The sequence below is a fragment of the Anolis sagrei genome, chromosome 4 (assembly GCF_037176765.1).
Source record: "Anolis sagrei isolate rAnoSag1 chromosome 4, rAnoSag1.mat, whole genome shotgun sequence".
NCBI classification, from domain to species: Eukaryota; Metazoa; Chordata; class Lepidosauria; order Squamata; family Dactyloidae; genus Anolis; species Anolis sagrei.
In genome coordinates this window covers 190,796,832-190,817,464 of record NC_090024.1, presented here as the reverse complement: position 1 = coordinate 190,817,464, position 20,633 = coordinate 190,796,832, and the positions used below count along the sequence as shown (strand labels likewise).

The 20,633-nt window shown below is 39.6% G+C and overlaps 1 protein-coding gene across 1 annotated transcript; it reads left to right on the top strand.

Moving 5' to 3' along the window:
- Nucleotides 1–7,528: 7,528 nt before the first annotated feature.
- On the top strand, nt 7,529–20,237 carry LOC132773677 (gastricsin-like). The gene is made up of 9 exons (XM_060773065.2): nt 7,529–7,584; nt 8,935–9,085; nt 11,351–11,468; nt 14,187–14,305; nt 15,499–15,698; nt 16,886–17,008; nt 18,450–18,591; nt 18,813–18,908; nt 19,809–20,237. Exons 1-9 carry the CDS (start codon nt 7,529–7,531, stop codon nt 19,959–19,961), a joined length of 1,158 nt encoding a protein of 385 aa, XP_060629048.2. The 3' UTR covers nt 19,962–20,237.
- The last annotated feature ends 396 nt before the right edge of the window (nt 20,238–20,633 follow it).

Here is a 20,633-nt window from a genome sequence, read left to right as displayed (position 1 = left end):
AAGTACTAATTCCACAACACACAATAATTTGGAATTCGGTACCACAATACAGGCAGTCCCCAAGTTCCAACTTACAAACGACTTGTAGTTAAGAATGGATGAGACAACAGCAAGTGAGAGAAATATAACAATTGGAAGGGAAATTAACTGAAAGAGTTATCATGGGGAAAAGGTGTCTCGACATTGAATGTTTGCCACTGTGTTTTATCTTGTTGTAAGTCACCCCAAGTCCCCTCAGGGAGATAGGGTGGTCCATAAATAAAGCATTATTATTATTATTTGAAACTCAACAAGATGAGTCCACAGCAAACAAGGTCGCTCTGCTGGCTGTTGTATTGGATCACACTACAACAAGTGTCTAGGACTGTGTGATGTATCGGTGAATAATGCGTGCAGATCCCAGTAAGGGGACCTTTTGCATCTGACAGATGGTAATTTTGTCAGTGCCAATTGTGTTTAAGTGCAGGCCAAGGTCTTTAGGCACTGCACCCAGTATGCCGATCACCACTGGCACTTGCTTGTGCCAGAGTCTTTGCAGTTCTATCTTTAAATCCTCATATCATGTCAGCTTTTCCAGTTGTTTCTCTTCAATCCTGCTGTCACCTGGGATTGCAACATCAACAATCCATACTTTGTTGTTGTTTTTTAACATGACTGTGAGGTCAGGAGTATTGTGCTCCAAAACTGAATTCAGAAGTCCCAGAGTAGTTAGATGTGTTCATTTTCTGTAACTTTTTCAGGCTTGTGATCCCACCACCTCTTCTCCTTCTCCTCTTCTCCTTCTCCTTCTCCTTCTCCTTCTCCTTCTCCTTCTCCTTCTCTCCTCCTCCTCCTCCTCCTCCTCCTCCTCCTCCTCCTCCTCCTCCTCCTCCTCCTCCTCCTCCTCCTCCTTTCTTCTTCTCTCAACTGAGACTTTATTCTTGTTTCCATCACAAGCCATTTTTTTCAAAATCCAATCCTCACAGGGACAGAAAGTGAGGTGAAATATTCTGAAAAGTGGCACAGTCAACAAAACAAACACTGTAGGGGTGTGCACCCTTCCCTATACTATCTGAAGCTAAAAAATCTGTATTTTTGACAGAAGTTATACTTTAAAAATATACCTGTTCCAACTTACATACAAATTCAATTTAAGAAAAAAAAACCCTACATAATCCATCTTATTTGTAACTTGGGGACTACTTGTATCCGATGATAGCTGCTAGCACAGATGTATTTTATAGAAGAATAGATATATTAACAAAGAATTATCTAGTAATGATTATGGATTATGATAGTTAAAGTAGGGTTCCATTTTCAAAAGCCAGATTGCCACGCCAGGGCAACAAGATGCCCAACGTTTCAGCTTTTTAGAAGTATCTGACAATTAATAGGCGAAATGAGACGAATCTTTGCTCTGATCTACTAAGATATCTCCTTGTCAGTCTGTTAATGAAGAATAAACCTCTTAAGGAAATTATAGCTGGCTGTGTTCATTTCAGTACAGGCAATTCCATTTCAAACTGGGTGATTATTTCCTAAAACAGGAAGGGGTAAATATAAGATCGCAAACCAAAAGAACAGAATGGAAATAAGACTTAATATTAATTCACTCAGATCCAGGTTAAGTTGTTTCTACAGCCCCATTGACTAAAGCATAATGGAATAAAAAACCCACAGTCAATGAACATGAATGAAACTGAGATAAGTTACTTTTTGAACTATATCATTGGGGGACACAATAAATTTCATCTAAAGTAATCTGAAAGCCCTTCATCACAATCCAATTCCCTACTGTCCCATTTAGGAGGGAGCAGGAAAGTCCATTATCTGAGGGCCATCTAATCCAGATAGTCCACTAGAAACCCATTTACTCATCCAGGAAGATCCCAACTGCAGAAGAGAGATGGACACCAACCACCTATGAATTCAGGATTCTCCAGAAAACCTTATTAAAATTCCTGCCATACACAATCACAGTTGTAAAATATGACAACAGTGAACGTGCATCAAACTAAATGAAGAAACAGGTTGTAACTTTGAACCAATCAGAAGAAAACGCATTGTTTTTAAAAACCATAAAATACATGATGGACCTCATCATATTAAGGACCTCATCGTGGTGAATCCGGAGGGACCTGGCATGGGGCATGGAGAACCTGCTGCCCTGCATTACCCTCTTTTCCTCTCACCCCATCCCACAGGAGGAAGCGTCCATTGCCCAGTCCCCCCCCCCCCCCCTTGTTTCCTATGCAACATGAGAAGCCTCCATGTTGCGACATGGAGCCTGCTGGAGGTAGATCAATGTTATGGGATGGGAGCTGGTAGGTTCTGTGCCACAAGTGAAGTGTTGTACGACTGGCAATTTTGCCCATCTGACTATATATAATACTACTTATGTTCCTGGGTTATAAATGTCATTTCCTAAATGGTTCTATCATAAAAACATGAAAATTTTTTATTAAACTGCAAAAACTTTGTTTTTGCAGGACATCCTGCTGCACCTTTTGTTATCGTTTTTTTTAATGAATATCTCATATAGCCTCAGTCAATTCAACATAGTTTTTGTTAGCCACACAATAAAGTTTCTGGTATATAACAACTACTTTCAAAGTATGTACCACACAATAAAACAGGAAATAACATTTTCAAACCAGGAACAGATTTTCCCCCTAGTTTTGTTACATAGTGATATTGATTGCCAAAAACAGAAGAACATGTCAGATCTGGGACTCTGGTTTCCCTGACATCCTTCCTTGATCAAGAAGCAATACATTAATCTCTGATTCTGCCTCCATCTCACATCTGGAGTTCACATGCCAGGAAGCGGACTCATTTTGGGGCTACACCACCATTGCTGATCCTGCTACCTACATGCTCACCTGATTTCTTCCTTGTAGTGCTGCAGCAACCACACCACTGCCAACACAGGCAACATTGTAGCAACTAAGGCACAAAGCCTTACTTGCTATTGCTTAGTAACAACTAAGGCTTTGTATAGCTGCAGTATCTTCAGAGGACAAGTAGAGGGGCAGCAACAAACAGGAAAGGAAGAGATTGGTGAAGCAAATAGGAAAGGAAGAGATGGAAGTATGACAGAGAATAATAGGAGAATGCAAAGAGCAAGAGAAGGCATGACAAAGTCTCAGTCACCATTTCTGAATTAAATTTGTATAGAAGCTTTAGGTTTATTAACTTGGATAGATAGCCTGCATCAAATTGTGTTTAATTCATTCTCTTGGAATCCATTTCTACATGGAAATACATTCTACTGTTATAATGCTCCAAACTGCTGCTTATAGTATGGGTTGCATGAACGCTTACAGATAATTTTAAATAGTGCAGTTTAAATGTGCTCCCCGATTGCACAGTGGGTTAAAGCGCCAAGCTATTGAACTTGCTGATCAAAAGGTTGGCAAGTCTGGGTAATGGGGTGAGCTCCCACTGTTAGCCCCAGCTTCTGCCAACCTAGCAGTTCGAAAATATGCAAGTGTGAGTATATCAATAGGTATCACTTCTGCAAGAAGGTAACAGTGCTCCATGCAGTCATGCTGGCCACATGGACTTGGAGGCATCTATGGAGATCACTGGCTCTTCGGCTTAGAAATGGCGATGAGCACCACCCCCCAGAGTTGGACATGGCTAGATTTAATGTCAGGGGAAACCTTTACTTTTATCTTACAGTTTAAACAGTGCAAGAGAACAGACAATTCTTCCAAAATCTTTATGATTCCAGTCTTCAGTGACTTTCTGGGTCTTAAAATGATAAGTTCTGATAAATAATAATGAAGAATTTGAGAACAAATGGTTTGCACTATGGGCATGTATTCTGACTAGAGGCAACAAAACAATACCAATTTCCTTCTTAGAACTATTTTTTCCTAGCCTGTAACAAAATTAACTTTCATAACTGTTCACAGTTTTCAATTGGTGAGATAAACAAGAAAAGTGGTTACAGAGTCCCAGCAGGGTGCAGATCTCGCCAGGGCCTTATTTGGTTTGGATTCCAAATCAAACTTTAAAAAGCAATTATTGGATGCTAACTATGTGTTGTCAATTAATTTATCAAAATATACAAATTATATTTACTGTTAAAACAAAAATGCATTTCTGTCCTACCTGATAGTTATTGTCCCACTATAAAATAATGTTATATACCACTAACATTAACTCTGTTATGTCTGAATTCAATATTCAAGTGTTCTTTTAAAAATCTTAATCTAGATCTCTAGGACCTGTTGAGGATTCAATTTTGATTTGTCTTGGTATTCCAATCGTTCTTTCTGTTTTGTTTCAATTGTGCTGGAATAGGTCAGGGAGGGAAGGGAGATTTTCTCTTACTTTTGGCTCCTATTTTAGGGATTTCATAAACTGAATTACAAAATGTCTGTGCGTGATTTTGTATCCACTAGGTCTTTCCCTTCTTTTACATAACTAATGGCCGGACATGTGGCTTTGTTTGATATGTTACCTGGTAAAACTCCAGTGCCCTAAAGGACTTTACTGCCTATTTGCCCTTTGAAAAACTACTGCAGATTTTTTTTCCAGTTGTTTATCCTCCTAGTGACCGATAGCTTTCATTGCTCACTTTGATGGACAATTTTTGATCTGTCCCTTTGCTGTGTGTGGCATTGGTACTGATAAGGGCTAGCCGCCAGTTTGTTTTCAAGTGCAATTCAAAGTGCAGATTATGACCTTTAGAGCCCCATACAGTCAGGTCCAGTCTATTTGGCTGACCACATCTCCTTGTATAAACCTGCCCAGTCCCTGAGTTCTTCAAGAGAGGCCTTTCTCTCAGTCCCACCTCCATCGCAAACTTTGTTGGTGGGAAAGAAAGAGAGGGCCTTCTCACTCAGCTGGAGCTTGCTTCTTCCCAGTTAAGCCAGAATGGCCATGGGGAAGGCCCTGCTGTCCTGGTGGCAAGCTACAATGAGAGCGGTTTTTAATATTTTATTTTAATGTAATTTTAAAAAATTATGATGTTTTCAGTTGTTATTTTATCTGCTGTTGCTCATTCGTTCAGTCACTTCCAACTCTTAGTGGCCTCATGGACCAGCCTACACCAGAGCTCCCTGTTGGCTGATGCCACTCCCAGCTCATTCAAGGTCAAGCCAGTCACTTCAAGGATACCATCCATCTTAGACTCGGTTGACCCCTCTTCCTTTTTCCTTCCCTTTCTCCCAGGATCATTGTCTTCTCCAAGCTTTCTTCTCATGATGTGGCCAAAGTACTTCATCTTTGCCTCTAATATCTTTCCTTCCAGTGAGCAGTTGGGCATTATTTCCTGGTTTATGGACTGGTTTGATCTTCTTGCTGTCCAAGGCACTCTCAAAAATTTCCTCCAACATCACAGTTCAAAAGCATTGATCTTTCTTCGTTCAGCCTTCCTTATGGTCTAGCTCTCACATCCATAGGTTACTCCTCTCAAGAAGTAAACGTCTTCCTGGCTGCAGTCTGCATCTGCAGTAATCTTTGTGCCTAGAAATGCAAAGTCTGTCACTGCCTCCATGTTTTCTCCCTCTTATTTTGTCAAAGGTGTTTATTTTGATATAATTGTTAATATGGTTTCTTTCCAGCAATTGAATGTTTGCCTTACATGTTGGAAATGGCCCTGAGTCCCTTTGGGGAGACAGGGCGATATGCAAATAAAGTTATTCTTATTCTTATTCTTATTCTTATTGAAACAAAAGCACAGTATATCACAGCAAATAAGATCTATATGCTGGATTTCGTATCACTAAATCACAAGTTGAACACTTCCCAAGCATCTAGGACTGTGTGATGTATTTTCGAATGATGTGCGCAGATCCAAGTAAAGTGGCCTTTTGCAGTTGACAGATCATGGTTTTGTGGATGTTTATTGTTTCCGAATGCCGGCTGAGATCTTTTGGCACAGCACCTAGTGTGCCGATGACCACTGGGACCACCTGTACTGGTTTATGCTTGAGCCTTTGCAGTTCGATCTTGAGGTCTTGATAGTTTTTCCTCAATGTGACTGTCACCTGGTATGGTGACATCAATAATCCAGACTTTTTTCTTTTCACAATTGTGATGTCTGCCGTGTTGTATTCCAAAACTTTGTCAGTCTGGATTTGAAAGTCCCAGAGTATTTTTGCATGTTCATTTTCCATGATTTTTGCGGGTTTATGATCCCACCAATTCTTTGCTGCTGGGAGGTGGTACTTGTGACATAAGTTCCAGTGAATCATTTGGGCCACAGAGTTGTGTCTTTGTTTGTCGTCCATCTGTGCGATTTTCTTGCAACAGCTGAGGATATGGTCCATGGTTTCATCAGCTTCCTTGCACACTCTGCATTTTGGGTCATCAGCTGATTTTTCGATCCTGGCCTTAACTGCATTGGTTCTGATGGCTTACTCCTGGGCTGCAAGAATCAGGCCTTCTGTCTCCTTCTTCAGGGTTCCATTTGTGAGCCATAACCAGGTCTTCTTCTTGTCAACCTTTCCTTCAATTTTGTCGAGGAACTGCCCATGCAATGCTTTGTTGTGCCAGCTGGCAGCTCTGGTTTGGAGTGCAGTTTTCTTGTACTAACTCTTTGTCTGCTGTGCTTTGAGAAGTTTCTGATTATTCACTTCAATTAAAGCAGGTTCTTGGCTTTCCTTGACATATTCTGCCAGGGCATATTTTTCTTCTTCGACAGCTTGCTTTACTTATTCTTATTCTTATTCTTATTAAGGCTCCTTCACACAGAAGAATTAATTTTGAAATGAGTACATGTATAGTTTTGATGTATATAGTATTTTTCAGTGTTTTTGAGACTTCCTCCTTTCCAGCAATAGTAAATGGAAGTGCAGTTTAATAGGTGTGCAACTGGTCACTTAAGATTCTGTACATTTGTCTAGAACAGTGGTTCTCAATCTGTGTGTTTCCAGATGTTTTGGCCTTTAAGTCCCAGAAACCCTAACAGCTGGTAAACTGGCTGGGATTTCTGGGAGTTGTAGGCCAAAATACTTGGGAGCCCACAGGTTGAGCACCACTGGTCTAGAAAGTGCCAACTGGGTTGGTTCAGTTCACAGTGGACAAAATCATATTTTCTTCTTTAAGAGGACATGAATATTTGCCTTTGTCAAATCTATGATTTTGGTTTGAACATATTATCCATTTCATTACATAGATTGTACTGGTAGATAGTGATATCATGAAAACTTTGTTTCAACCAAGTTCCTCCCATTGAAAAGTACGCACAATATTTGCCACAGGTGGAAAACACTGACCATATCATTCTATTACCTGATAACCCCAATTTTCTCCTTTTCCTATCAGTGCATGTATTGTACCTTATCGGATCTTAATCTCTTTATAAACATGACTATTGCTTTTAATTGAAGGTCAATAAAATGAGAACATTTAAACACACTTAAGGGTGTTTATATAGTGAATGAAGGCACTATAGGCAATGTGAACCAATTAATTTTAAGAGTGCAAATATCCAGGGTATAAAAGCAAAGGCTGAAGAATCAAATCATCAGGGCAGGTTCTGCTGGGGTCCAAGAAACTCTTTAGGTGTTGTCTGTGGAAGAAACCAGGCATCATGAGGTGGTTGATGTTGATGCTGGCTTGCTTCCAGCTTTCAGAGGGATTGGTGACGTAAGTGCTCTTGCAGAGTATTCATAATTATTAGTAAAATAATGTGTAAAGTGTGTATCTGTCTGTCTGCAAATCAATGGTCTTAATCACAAAGTAATCAACTGGGTATGTTATTTAAGGGGATGGCATGGGGTTTGAGACTCAACTGCATTGAATTCTTTCCAAATAAACATATTAGAGCTCTGTGTTTTTGCTCTAATATTTACATTTATGCGCTGTTTTGACCACACTTGAAGTTTCCACTTAGGATAATTATTTTGTGCAAGCTGGAGACTTATCAGAAAACTTCAGCTTTTGGAGGGACAGTAGGCCCCTTGATTAATTTTTATGGAATTTTATATCAAATAATATTTTACAGATTATAGGTACTGCCATCAAAATTTGTTTCATTTTCAGATAAGCAAAGTCACTATTAACAATTTGGCCAAGGTTGGATTCATTTTGGATCAATATGACACAAATCAAAACAAGATGCAATATTTGTTTATAAAATAATATAAAAATGCAATTTTTGAACATTCATTGGAAAGTAAATGATAGATTAGTACACAGGAATAGATTCATACAACCATTCGCAATGACATAATTGTCCTTTGCTGACATATGGTACGAAAATCTACATTGAAAGGTCTGCTATACAGGAAGAGACAACAGTGTTGTCAAGCCCTTTTCACATAAGGCAATACATTTGCCTGCATATGCAGGGATCATTCAGGACTATGCCGCAAACCTAAAACAACGAGTTACATTTTTAATGATAAAACAAGGTGACAACATGGAAAAAAATAATGTGAGAAACTGGGAAAGTCATTGCTTGGTTTGGCATAAGTGAGAGAGCATGTGGTGTCATTTCTAAGGGAGAAGAAAAAGTAAATGGGAAGCAATAATTTTTCCTTGATCAAATGTGAAGAACAATTCCAGTTACAATGCTGCAGTGTAAGCAAACATGATCACATTTGATTTGTGGCCATTTGTCTAGTCATGATTTTTTTTCATGTCAGGAGCAACTTGAGAAACTGCAAGTTGCTTCTGGTGTGAGAGAATTGGCCATCTGCCCAGGGGACACCAGATATTTTACCATCATGTGAGAGGCTTCTCTCATGTCTCAGCATGAGAAGCTGGAGCTGACAGATGGGAGCTCACCCTGCTCCTTGGATTCAAACTGCTGACTTTTTGTTCAGCAGTCCTGCTTGTGCAAGGGTTTAACTCATTGCTCCACCAGGAGCTCCTACTCTGTTCATATTCATCTGGTCATGATGAATATTATCCAAGGGATGTTTAAATAGAACATGTGACCTCCCCTGCCACACACACACTTTAACCTACAATCTACTTTTTAATTCCTTGCAGAGTCCCTCTGAAAAAGGGCACGTCTATTCGGGAGATGATGAAAGAGAAAGGTGTGCTGGAAGATTATCTGAAACATCATAATCATGATCCTGCCATGAAGTACCTCTTCAATGAGTACAATGTTGCTTATGAACCAATGGCATACATGGATGTGAGGCCCTCTTTCTTTCCTGGTTTTCATGTCTGTTACGTTCTGTCTAACAAAGATTTATTTTTCTCACCAAAGCAGAGTCACACAAAAACGTAGTTACAAAGGAAAACAACCTGTCTCTGACACCTTTTGCATACAAATCCCTATGGGTATGCTCACATGATGCACTGCTCATTTTGGCTACAACATATAAGAACTTGAATGCAAAGGCTGTGCATCCAGTAGCTTTTGTAAGACGGATTCCAAATTGTCTTCACACATCCTTTATTTTTTGGTATGTGTCAGAGGCACAGCTTTTGATATGTGATCATACTCTCATATGCATTGAATCAGCTGTGCCAGTAATGTGCTCCTTGGGCTGAGTTTTCTTATTGATTGACTCTCCTACTGCCAGTCAGAAAACGACATTCCCTTTATGATAAGATTCCTCAGCAAAGTCTTTAATGGATTGCTGTGAAGTTTTCAGGATGTATGGCCATGTTCCAGTAGTATTCTCTCATGATATTTCATCTGCATCTATGGCTGGTATTTTCAGAGGTTCTGTGGAATGTCCAAGGTGGGAGAAAGAACCCTTGTCTGTTGCAGCAATTGTGAATGTTGCACAATTCTGTAGCACTGAGTAACCTTGAAGCTGCCAAGTCAATCGGTGAGGGTATCTGTATAGAGGTAGTCTGGGCTTTGTTGCCTAGAGACATCCTTTGTTTGGGAGGTGTTAACAGGAACTTTTTGTTTACTGTCTGGAATTCTCTGATTCTGAGTGGTGTTCTTTATTTACTGTCTTGAGTCTGATATTTGGAAACATTGGAAACCAGATTTTGTTCTTTTTCGTGGTTTCCTCCTTTCTGTTGAAATTGTCCACATGCTTGTGGATTTCAATGGCTCCACTGTGTAGTCTGACACGATAGTTGTCAGAGTGGTCTAGAATTTCTGTGTTCTCAAATAATATTCTGGTTCCAGGTTGATTCTTTCATGTTTTCCACTTTCACATTATTGTTTCCTTCTTTTTTGTTTATTTAAATGTCAGAATTGCACAGCTCCACAGGAACAGAAATATTCTATTACCTTGATAAGACAGAGATTATGAAGGTTACTTCACTCATGACCACTTTTAACATATGAGATTTTTAAGGGAAGACAGGGAGGCAGGCATGTGGCCGGGAGAGGTGAGGGGACGGAAGAAATAGAGGCATATATTAGAGAGACAAGGCCTGAGGGACACAAGCAAAGTCAGAAAGACAGGTGTGTCCCCAGGAGAGGAGGTATGGGGACAGTTCCAGCTACCCTGTTTGGAGTCCCAATCCAGAAACAGTGACATAGGGGAATATCAGAGGGATTGGGAGGAAGGATCTACTATGAGATCAGTCAAAGCATGGAGCCTCCGGTGGCACAGTGGGTTAAAGCCTTGTGCCACCAGGACTGCTGACTGAAAGATTGGCGGTTCGAATCCAGGGAGCAGGGTGAGCTCCTGTGTGTCAGCTCCAGCTTCTCATGAGGGGACATGAGAGAATCCTCCCATAGGATGGTAAAACATCTGGGCACCCCTTGGGCAACATCCTTGCAGTTGGCCAATTCTCTCACACCAGAAGTGACTTGCAGTTTCTCAAGTTGTTCTTGACATTAAAAAAAAGTCAAAGCATGTTATTTGAATAGGAAGGAGAGAACTGTGTGTGTGATCTGACCCATTTGCACTACAGAATTATAATGCTAATATTCTACGTTTAGCTGACATTTTGGGACTTTCAGTTTAGGGAAGAGTATTTATCATTCTTATCCAAAATACTCCAGTACTTCACCAAACTATAAACCACAGGATTCCATAGGATGGAATCATGGCAATTACTGTGGAATAATAGTTCTATAATTCTGTAATGTGAATGGTCTCCTGATGAATCATCACATGTGATTCTTCATTGGAATGAGAGTGGGGAGCTGCCAATTTCATCAATCCTCTGAGGAAATTACAGTTTTTCCAAGATACTGGTAATTGGCCCTCTACTCTAGATGTAGTTCCATACCCTCCCACTCCTGATCCCCTATTGGATCTTGGGTGTAACTTTTGTCATCATATTATCCCTGCTCTCTCTGTCCCAAGTAAAAAAAATATATCCTGGGCTTCTGAAAGGATGAAAGGCAAGAGCAACAACAAGCACTTTTTTTTAATGATTTTAATGACCCAAGCCTGCAGCTCTTGCATGTAATGCTGAAGTGCTAAATTCATGCAAGCACCTTTTTGGAATCCACACTGTGGTTTTCCTTTTCTTCTAGGCATCGTACTATGGGCAAATCGGCATTGGAACTCCAGCTCAGAACTTCCTGGTGCTGTTCGACACTGGCTCGTCCAATCTCTGGGTTCCTTCCATCTATTGCAATACCGAGGCATGCAGTAAGTAACCAGACCCCAACTTTTTATACAGTTTTATCTAACTGCAGCTACAATGAAGCCTGATATTGGAATGCAGCTCCATAAAATTATTGCTTCAGTAACACTGAACATGGGTCTTTTTGGAATATTTACCATATACAGGAACTTCTAGATACAATCTTTGGTCTCTGTGATTTTATTGAACAGGAAGTATATAAACAAACAGAAAATGATAGAAATGCTGTGCAATATAGAGCAGGTGTTTTGAACAATAAGACATCTCCATCTACCACATCAGCTAATAATCTTCTCTGTCTGTATGGGAAAAGCTGTGAAAGTATTACAGTTGATGTATTATGGCTAGCCAGGAACAGGCTAGGAATACATGTGAAATTTCAGCACTGATGTTTCTTTGTTAGGAATAATTGCTGCACTTTATTGGATTTCTGTTGCTCAGGGACACTAGTTCTCTCAGCTATCAATATAAGTGTGCTAGCTGCTAAGGCTGTAAACTGGAGGTCATCTTCTGATTAGCTGCAGAAAAGTTCAGAACTAACTGTGTGCCTCATTTATAATAGAATTTTATTTATAAACCTGCACTTCTCCCCAAGCTTAATCTGAGCATATACTTGTAAATTGCATCACTTCTACTACATGTTTAATAATCTGCTGACAAAAGGCCTAGAACAGTGGTTCTCAACCTGGGGTTCCCAGATGTTTTTGGCCTTCAACTCCCAGAAATCCTAACAACTGGTAAACTCTCTGGGATTTCTGGAAGTTGTAGGCCAGAAACATCTGGGGATCCCAGGTTGAGAACCATTGGCCTAGAATTAATGACAATACGAGTAAACGGTGGCAATTAGCAACATTACGAAGTGCATCAGGAAAGTTTGTTTTGTTATCATGACAGAAGCAACTTGAGAAACTGCAAGTTGTTTCTGGTGTGAGAGAATTGGCTGTCTGCAGAGACATTGCCAAGGGGATGCCCAGATGTGTCACCATCCTGTGGGAGGCTTCTCTCATGTCCCCCCATGGGAAGCTGAAGCTGACAGATGGAAGCTCAGCCTGTCTTGCAGATTCCCATGGGGGGACATGAGAGAAGCCTCCCACAGGATGGTGACACATTCTGGTCAGCAGTTCAGCTGGCAAGTGAGTTTAACCCATTGAGCCACCATGGTTTTCTTGGAACAGTAGGAAAGAGAACAGTTACCCCCGTTTGGCTTACTTTTGACCTCATCATCTTGGGCTAAAATCGATGGCATGACCTGATTTTAGTCCAGATCACCCACGGAGCTGGCCAGCTCCCATTGCATGACACCATGCTGGCTCCATGGGTGAAGGAAGGCAGATCTGGCACATGCCGCAGGCAGGGCAACATGAGAGAGCTCCCATGTTACCATACAGTCTGTGGGGGAAGCCATGCACACCACGCATCCCCCCCCCCCTATGATTGTCCTCCCTTGGATCTGGGTGATGCGGAGCATGGGGCACTGGATTCCCTACACCCTACAGTGAAGCAGAGTACCACTGCTGCTGGCCGCTGTAGGTATGATAAGGTTGGTAGTCCCAATAAGTAATAATAATAAACTTTATTTCTACCCTGCCACCATCTCCCCGATGGGGACTCGGAGCGGCTTACATGGGGCCAAGCCCAGACAACATAACACAGCAATAAAATCAAAACATATACAACAGACAACAACAACATCATCAAAGTGACCTTAAAAAGGAAAAAAATCATAAAATAAACATTTCAATAAACACAATCACAGTAGTGATAACAATGGGTGGGCCACATATTCAGGATAAAAACAGTTAACAAATTATGATGAGATAAAATAGGAGCAGAGCATTTATATGAAACTCATAAAACACACAGGGTTGTGAGGCTGAACATCCTATTTGGAGGCACAAACTTCATTGGCAGAAAACGTTGAGGGGTGCAAAATATCATACTGTGCACCTACTCACCAAAGGCGAAGCGGAAAAGCCAGATTTTGAGGTTCCTTTTAAACCCTGTCTCCCCAGCAGTGATTTCTATGAGAACAAATTTTAGCCTAGCCATCAACTGAGACATATAAGCAAATTCATCAAAATAAATTGTCACAAGTCAAAAAAATCATTAAAAAGTCAGCAGTATTTAACTAAGCATGTGTGTATTAGGCAATAGGCATACTATTGTTAATGCTGCAAATAATATATATTGGTGTTGGTAAGGATGGTCAGGCAAGTTCACATCTGACTCCATCTAGAACCAGTCATTATCGCAGTTGCTTGCAAGCATGGGCTTTGATCTTGGAGCCCTTTGAGATTGAGATGGAACACTAATTAACACAGTAGCTTTCATTGAGAGAATATTGCTGGCAAAACTTACCTACTCTGTATTTGGCAGTCTCTCTTTTGTAGACAATAGATACAATTAATATAAAAGTCTAATAAAAACAATACAAGATTTTGACACATATCTCTCAGTTCGTATTAAATATGATCTCTGTCTTAGGGTATATCGGTTTCTTGCCCATTGAGTCACAAATGCATCCTAGTCACAAATTACTATTTATTTTATGGAAGCATTGAGTGCATCTGGTGTGGCTTTAAAATGGTTCATATTACACTGGCGAAGACTGGACAACGCGGAGGGATAATGAAATGCTTGTAGCTTGTGGTTATTTGTTTTGAACCTTTTGGAAAGGTAGGGCACAATTATAGTAAATAGATTTTACTATATTTTTCCACTAGCCCGTCATGCCAGATTCAACCCCAGCCAGTCTTCTACCTACTCCACCAATGGGCAGACCTTCTATCTGGAGTATGGCAGTGGAAACCTTGCAGGATTTTTTGGCTATGACACTTTGACAGTAAGTGCTTCTATGGTTCTTTTCTTAATGCTAGAAAATAGTCCTCACATTATATTTTTGTTAATGGACATCCTTTGTTTGCAGAGTGCCATGGGCTTTACAATTTAAGACTGAACTGTACATGCAGTAGGAAATTACATATCACATTTTTAAATGCTAAAATAAGTACACCTGGCCACTAATTGGATTAGATCAGTGCATATGGCTGATGGAGAATTGAAATTTCTCCAAATCAGGACTGCACATGCTTATTTTAGAATAATAAACATGTGATCTTTAGCTGCATGTTGCCTGCTTTAGCATAGTATGAAATTTGACTCTGAATGCCAGTGTTATTTGTCCCAGTTAACATGTAAGATGCAGCCTTACAAACTTGAGGTCAAGGCTGTTCAGAGAACAAACTTATGAAAGCTGCCTATTTCTCTCAAATTTAAGCTCAACTTTTGAATATGAAGTTCCACACTCACTTTTTGCATTTGAATTGTAGAATTGACTAGCTGGCTTTTATTAAGTTTTCTCAGGAATCAAATACGAATTTTTATTACTTATTAGCTGTTGGATATTGCAGAATCATAGAACAGGAAGAAACCACAAGGGCCAAGCCCCTGCCATGCAGAAGTAACACACAATCAAAGCATTCCTAACAGACGGCCATCTAGCCTCTGCTTAAAATCCTCCAGAGAAAGGGACCCCACCACACTCCCCAGCAGCATATTCTACTGTGCTTACCATCCTGATGTTTAAATTGATCCATTGGTCTGTGTCCTAGTCTTTGGAGCAGCAGAAAACAACAATAATTACAAAATTGCTATCAGTATATGCTATGTATCAAGTGCTCTCAGAGGCTACGTTTGCATGCTAGCCCTCAAATACTACCAGATACTAAATTGTACTACGTATCAACTATCAAATATACAATATTAGGAGAAGAATTTGGGCAAAATTCCATGTCTCAACTCTTCATGCTCAACCTGTCTCCAACAATAACCAGCAAGGTATTTCTGGAGTCTCACAAGCAGATCATAATGATGATGAACACCTTCAGTTGAAAATACACCCTAGAAAAACTCATTTGGAATATAATTTGCAGCAACACCCCCCCCCCCCCCATTAGAATGGTAAAATTTGCCTGCAGAATCTGGAGATATTTTAATCTTTTAACTCTTTCTGACATTTTCTCTCCATCTTTTTAGCTGCAGAACATTGTCGTCACTAAGCAAGAGTTTGGTCTGAGTAAAAACGAACCTGGTGCTAACTTCATTTATGCAGAGTTTGATGGTATTCTGGGCATGGCCTACCCCTCTCTGGCAGTTGGTGGTGCTACTACTGCATTAGAGGGGATGCTGCAGGAAAACTTGCTATCAGAGCCAATCTTTAGCTTCTACCTGAGTCGGTAAGGAACACAAGCTTTCTTTCCCAACATATTATGCCTTGTGCTGTATAATTTCCGCATGAAGCTAATGTGTGAACTCATTAGTAAATGAGTATCATCACCAAGCTGATGACACACAGCTCTACGTCTCCTCATCATAAAAAAAGTCTAATGTTGGTGCCTCATTTCCTTTCTCTTCTCCCACTTCTTTCAGGCTTTTTATGCTGTAAGAGACTAATATCACTACTCCTTCATTAATAGTTTAACAAAGATAATAATAAAATTTTCTCATCTCTTTTTTGAAAATATGAGATTCACTAAAAAGCTGATATGCTTCTAATTATTCCAAGTATTAGTTGAATTTAGAAATGACTGCCTATTCAACACAGATATTCTTACATTTCTTAAAAGTAACCTAGGCCGTATCCACACTGCCATATAATCTAGCATCTGATCCCAAATTATCTGCTTTGAACTAGATTATATGTGTATAATCCAGTTCAAAGTAGGTAATCTGGGATCAGAAACTGAATTATATGGCAGTGTACATGGGGTCTTAGGCCCCTTCTACACTGCCATATAATCCAGATTATCTGCTTTGAATTGGGTTATATCTTTCTAAACTGTTATATAATCCAGTTCAAAGCAGATAATCTGTAGAAGGGGCCTCTGTTTACACACACACACCTCATACACAATTCCTTTATATAGGCAGTCCCCAAGTTACAAACAAGATAGGTTCTGTAGGTTTTGTTCTTAAATTGAATTTGTACGTAAGTAGGAACAAATACATTGTAAGTGTAACTCCAGCCAGATATATGTATGTGTGTAATTTGGATAGCACAGGGAAGAGTTAACACCTGAATTGTGTCTGTTTTGTTGTCTGTGCTCCTGTCCAGAAGACTTTACCTCACTTTCTGTCCCTGTGATAATAGGATTTTCAAAAATTTCACTTTTTATGGAACAAGGATTGGAGATAAAGTTTCAGTGGGGACATTTTTCCCCGAATGATAACTCTTTCAGAGTGAATTTCCCTTCCTAGGGGTAGATTTCTTTCACTACCTTTGTCTTACCCTTGTTCTTAACTATGAGTCATCTGTAAATCAGATGTTTGTAACTTTGAGACTGCCTGTACTATGTGCTTTATTTCTAAGATTCCTGAACAGTTGGTAAACTATGAATGCTTAACCTACTTTTTGCGTTTGCAGCCAACCAACCTCACAATATGGTGGTGAGGTCACGTTTGGAGGTGTAGATACTCGTCTTTACTCTGGACAGATCTACTGGGCTCCCGTCACCCAAGAACTTTATTGGCAGATTGGAATTCAAGAGTGAGTAGACCTTATTCAGCAAAAATATATACAAGGATAATGTGAAGAATTTCCCTGATTGTTTGCAGAAGGCTCAAATTCTGAGTTCATATGAAAGCCTACTTCAATTTCAACCTGAACTTTCAAGGCATGCTTAGAAAGGAAGACAAACTGATAAAATTATTGTCAAAATACTTGTAATATAAGCTTCTCTGGGATTTCTTCAAAGAAAGTGATATTAATATTATAGCCCTAGAATCAGAAGGTCAGGATTAAGTTGACCTCTTCTGATGTTACTATGACCCCTCCCACACAGATGAATAAAATCCCACATTATCTGCTTTGAACTGGAATATGTGACAGTGTGGACTCAGATAACCCAGTTCAAAATGTATATTGTGGGATTTTCTGCCTTGATATTCTGGGCCATATGGCTGCGTGGAAGGGCCCTGTGTCTTTGCCTTCAGAAAATGTGCACACTCTAGTGCAGTGGTTCTCAACCTGTGGGTCTCCAGGTATTTTGGCCTACAACTCCCAGAAATCCCAGCCAGTTTACCAGCTTTATCTCAACTTTTTATTATTACATAATGAAAGGTGTTTGTGGCTCCACTCTAGAAAGACAACAACTCCCCTAAGGAAGAGTACACTGTATACAAAGATCAAGGAATTACTATTAAGCAATAAGTAGATAAAGCATGACATGCAGCTGACCAATAAGTAAGAATGCCAGTGAAATTGGTCTTCCTGGTGTTTGAATCAGTTATCCCCAGTTACTTGATCCATATTTCATGGGGAATACATATCCCTGTGACATCTCCTAGTTTCCAATGCATCAGGATTGGAATACCGTATATATTTGAGTATAAGCCGACCCAAATATAAGCCAAGGCACCTAATTTTACCACCAAAAAAACCCCCTGGGAAAACGGATTGACTCATGTATAAGCTGAGGATGGGAAATGCAGAAGCTTCTGGTAAATTTCAAAATAAAAATAGATACCAATACAATTACATTAATTGAGGCATCAGTAGGTTAAATGTTTTTGAATATTTACATCAAACTGTAATTTAAGATACGACTGTCCAACTCTGATTAAACCATTAGTCTAACCTTCTTCAATGTAAAATGTGCTTACGTATTCTGCCAATAATAATAGAGAGAGCAAAATAATAAATGTAGTAGTAGTAGTAGTAGTAGTAGTAGTAATAATAATAATAATAATAGAGAAAAATATTGGAAATGTAATAACAGTAATAATAGAGTAAAATAATAAATGTAATAATAATAAAATGATAAATGTAATAATAATAATAATAATAATAATAACAACCTTGACTTGAGCATAAGCCTTAAAAAAGGGCTGAAAAACTAGGCTCATACTCGAGTATGTACAGTATTATTTTCACCCATGATACAATCAAGACGGGCATTTGGAGTTTTCAGTGTGTCCCTCCTTTTTAGGTTTTCTATTGGAGGACAAGCGACTGGTTGGTGCAGTCAAGGTTGCCAGGCTATTGTGGATACTGGGACCTCTCTCCTCACCGTTCCCCAGCAGTACATGAGCAATTTCTTGAATGCGGTGGGTGCTCAGCAGAATGGACAGGTAGGTGGGATCTTATATTTTTTAAAAGCTAAAAGAGTCACACAATGAATGGGGCTGGTTCTAAATAGAGATTGGCCATACTGTGTGTGTAGATGACCTCAAAGTCTCCAAGGACTTTTGCATGGAGGCCTGCTGTATTAATTCATCTTTGTGAGTTGTATATTGTTCCAGAAGTCTGTTCCTTTGGGAAATTAACAATTTACTGCATTCCTCTTTCACAGTATGTTAATTGCAACACTGTTCAGAACCTTCCCACCATCTCCTTCACCATCAATGGAGTTTCCTTCCCTCTGCCTCCCTCTGCCTACATCCTCAATGTACGTATCATGGGCTTGCATGTTAACATTTTTGATGGTTTTTTAAAGCATTCAAACAGTAAAGAGAACTAGAGACAGGGTTTTGGAGGAAGAAAATTGTTTCCCCCTATTGCTTCTGGTGCTATAATTATTATTGTTGTTGCTACTATAAGTCTCATTGTGCAACACAATACCCATACCTGCTGTTTTGCCTATAAGCATTTGACAAAATTTGTGATTTTTCGAAATTTTCTAGATCTTTCCATGTAATTTTATGGTATGTTTCTGCCAGAAGCTACCATAGAGTTCTGTTGGTGAATCTAGCAAATTCCTTGAAATGATACCTCTCCAAGAATTTAAAAGCCCCTCCAGGATAATTCTATGGTAACTTCCAGCAGAAGCCATCCACTTCAAAGGGGTTCTGTGTTATCCACAGTTTCCTTTTCCCACTTGTAAGTTCCAGAAGTATCCCCTGTGGATATGGAGGTCATACTATAAATGTAACATGACTATAATGATGTACACCCTCTTCTCCATAACAGCTCAAAGTAGCCAACAAACCTCATAAAATGCACAGTAAAAACCACAAATTACAAATATCTAAAAAAAATACTGTCTAAAATAACAAACTATACATGTCTACTTACTAAAACACAATTAAAAAGTGCAAGAAAGCAGCAATGAAAGACAGAATCAACACTTGCTTATTCTTCAAAAGCTGGCAGAAACATGTATATTTGTCGCAAATTGCCCAAAAGGCACACATTTATGAAACTGGATCTGTAAGCAAAGGAAGTTACGTAATTGTATGCCATTGAGCAGCCTACAAGTTTCCTGATATGAAATCTGCCTTTGTTGTCACTGGGCTTCCTTCTTTCTGCCTCCCACTCACCAAATCTCTTGCTATTTATTATTTCACAGGAAAATGGCTATTGCACAGTTGGGATTGAGGCCACATACCTTCCTTCCCAAAACGGACAGCCTCTCTGGATCCTTGGAGATGTCTTCCTCAGGGAGTACTATTCCGTCTATGACATGGGCAATAATAGGGTTGGTTTCGCATCTTCTGCCTAAGCCTGAGCAGGAATGGATTCTTTAAAACATGCTTGGCGTCTTAAGTTAGACTGACTTTCCTTTATGTCCTTACAGAGATGGAAGGAGTGTTTTAAAATCCCACACACCCCTCTGTTCTCCTTCCTTCTTTCCTTTCTTCTTTCTTCTTTTAAAGCTTGTATTGGACAATTCCTTTTGAATTCTGTATTCCTGGAGCCCTGAATTCCTTCTTTCCTTGAATCAATGGCCAATACTCTAATATTTGTGGCAGACCAGAAAATAAATGGTTAAACGTAAGATACATGTGTTCAAGTCTACTCATTGGTTGTTTTGCTATTCATAGAGGTCATTAAAGAGAAACAATGTTAACTGGACTCTGTACACCAATAATAATGATAACGACAACGACAACTTTATTTTTATACCCTGCCTCCATCTCCCCGAAAGGACTTGGGTGGCTTACATGGGGCCATGCCCAATAACAGAGTTAAAACATAGCACTCTAGAGTGCATCACAACAATTTCAAACAACATAAAACAACATTATACAAAATATAAAACAAGCATCAAAACCAACAGCAATAACATAATTCAAGCCTCGACATGGGTGGACAGCCTGGTGCACAACAGCCTGGAGGATAGGGCCAATGAGTAAAGTGCATAGGGCATGTAGCAGCGTTAAGGATAAGAGCA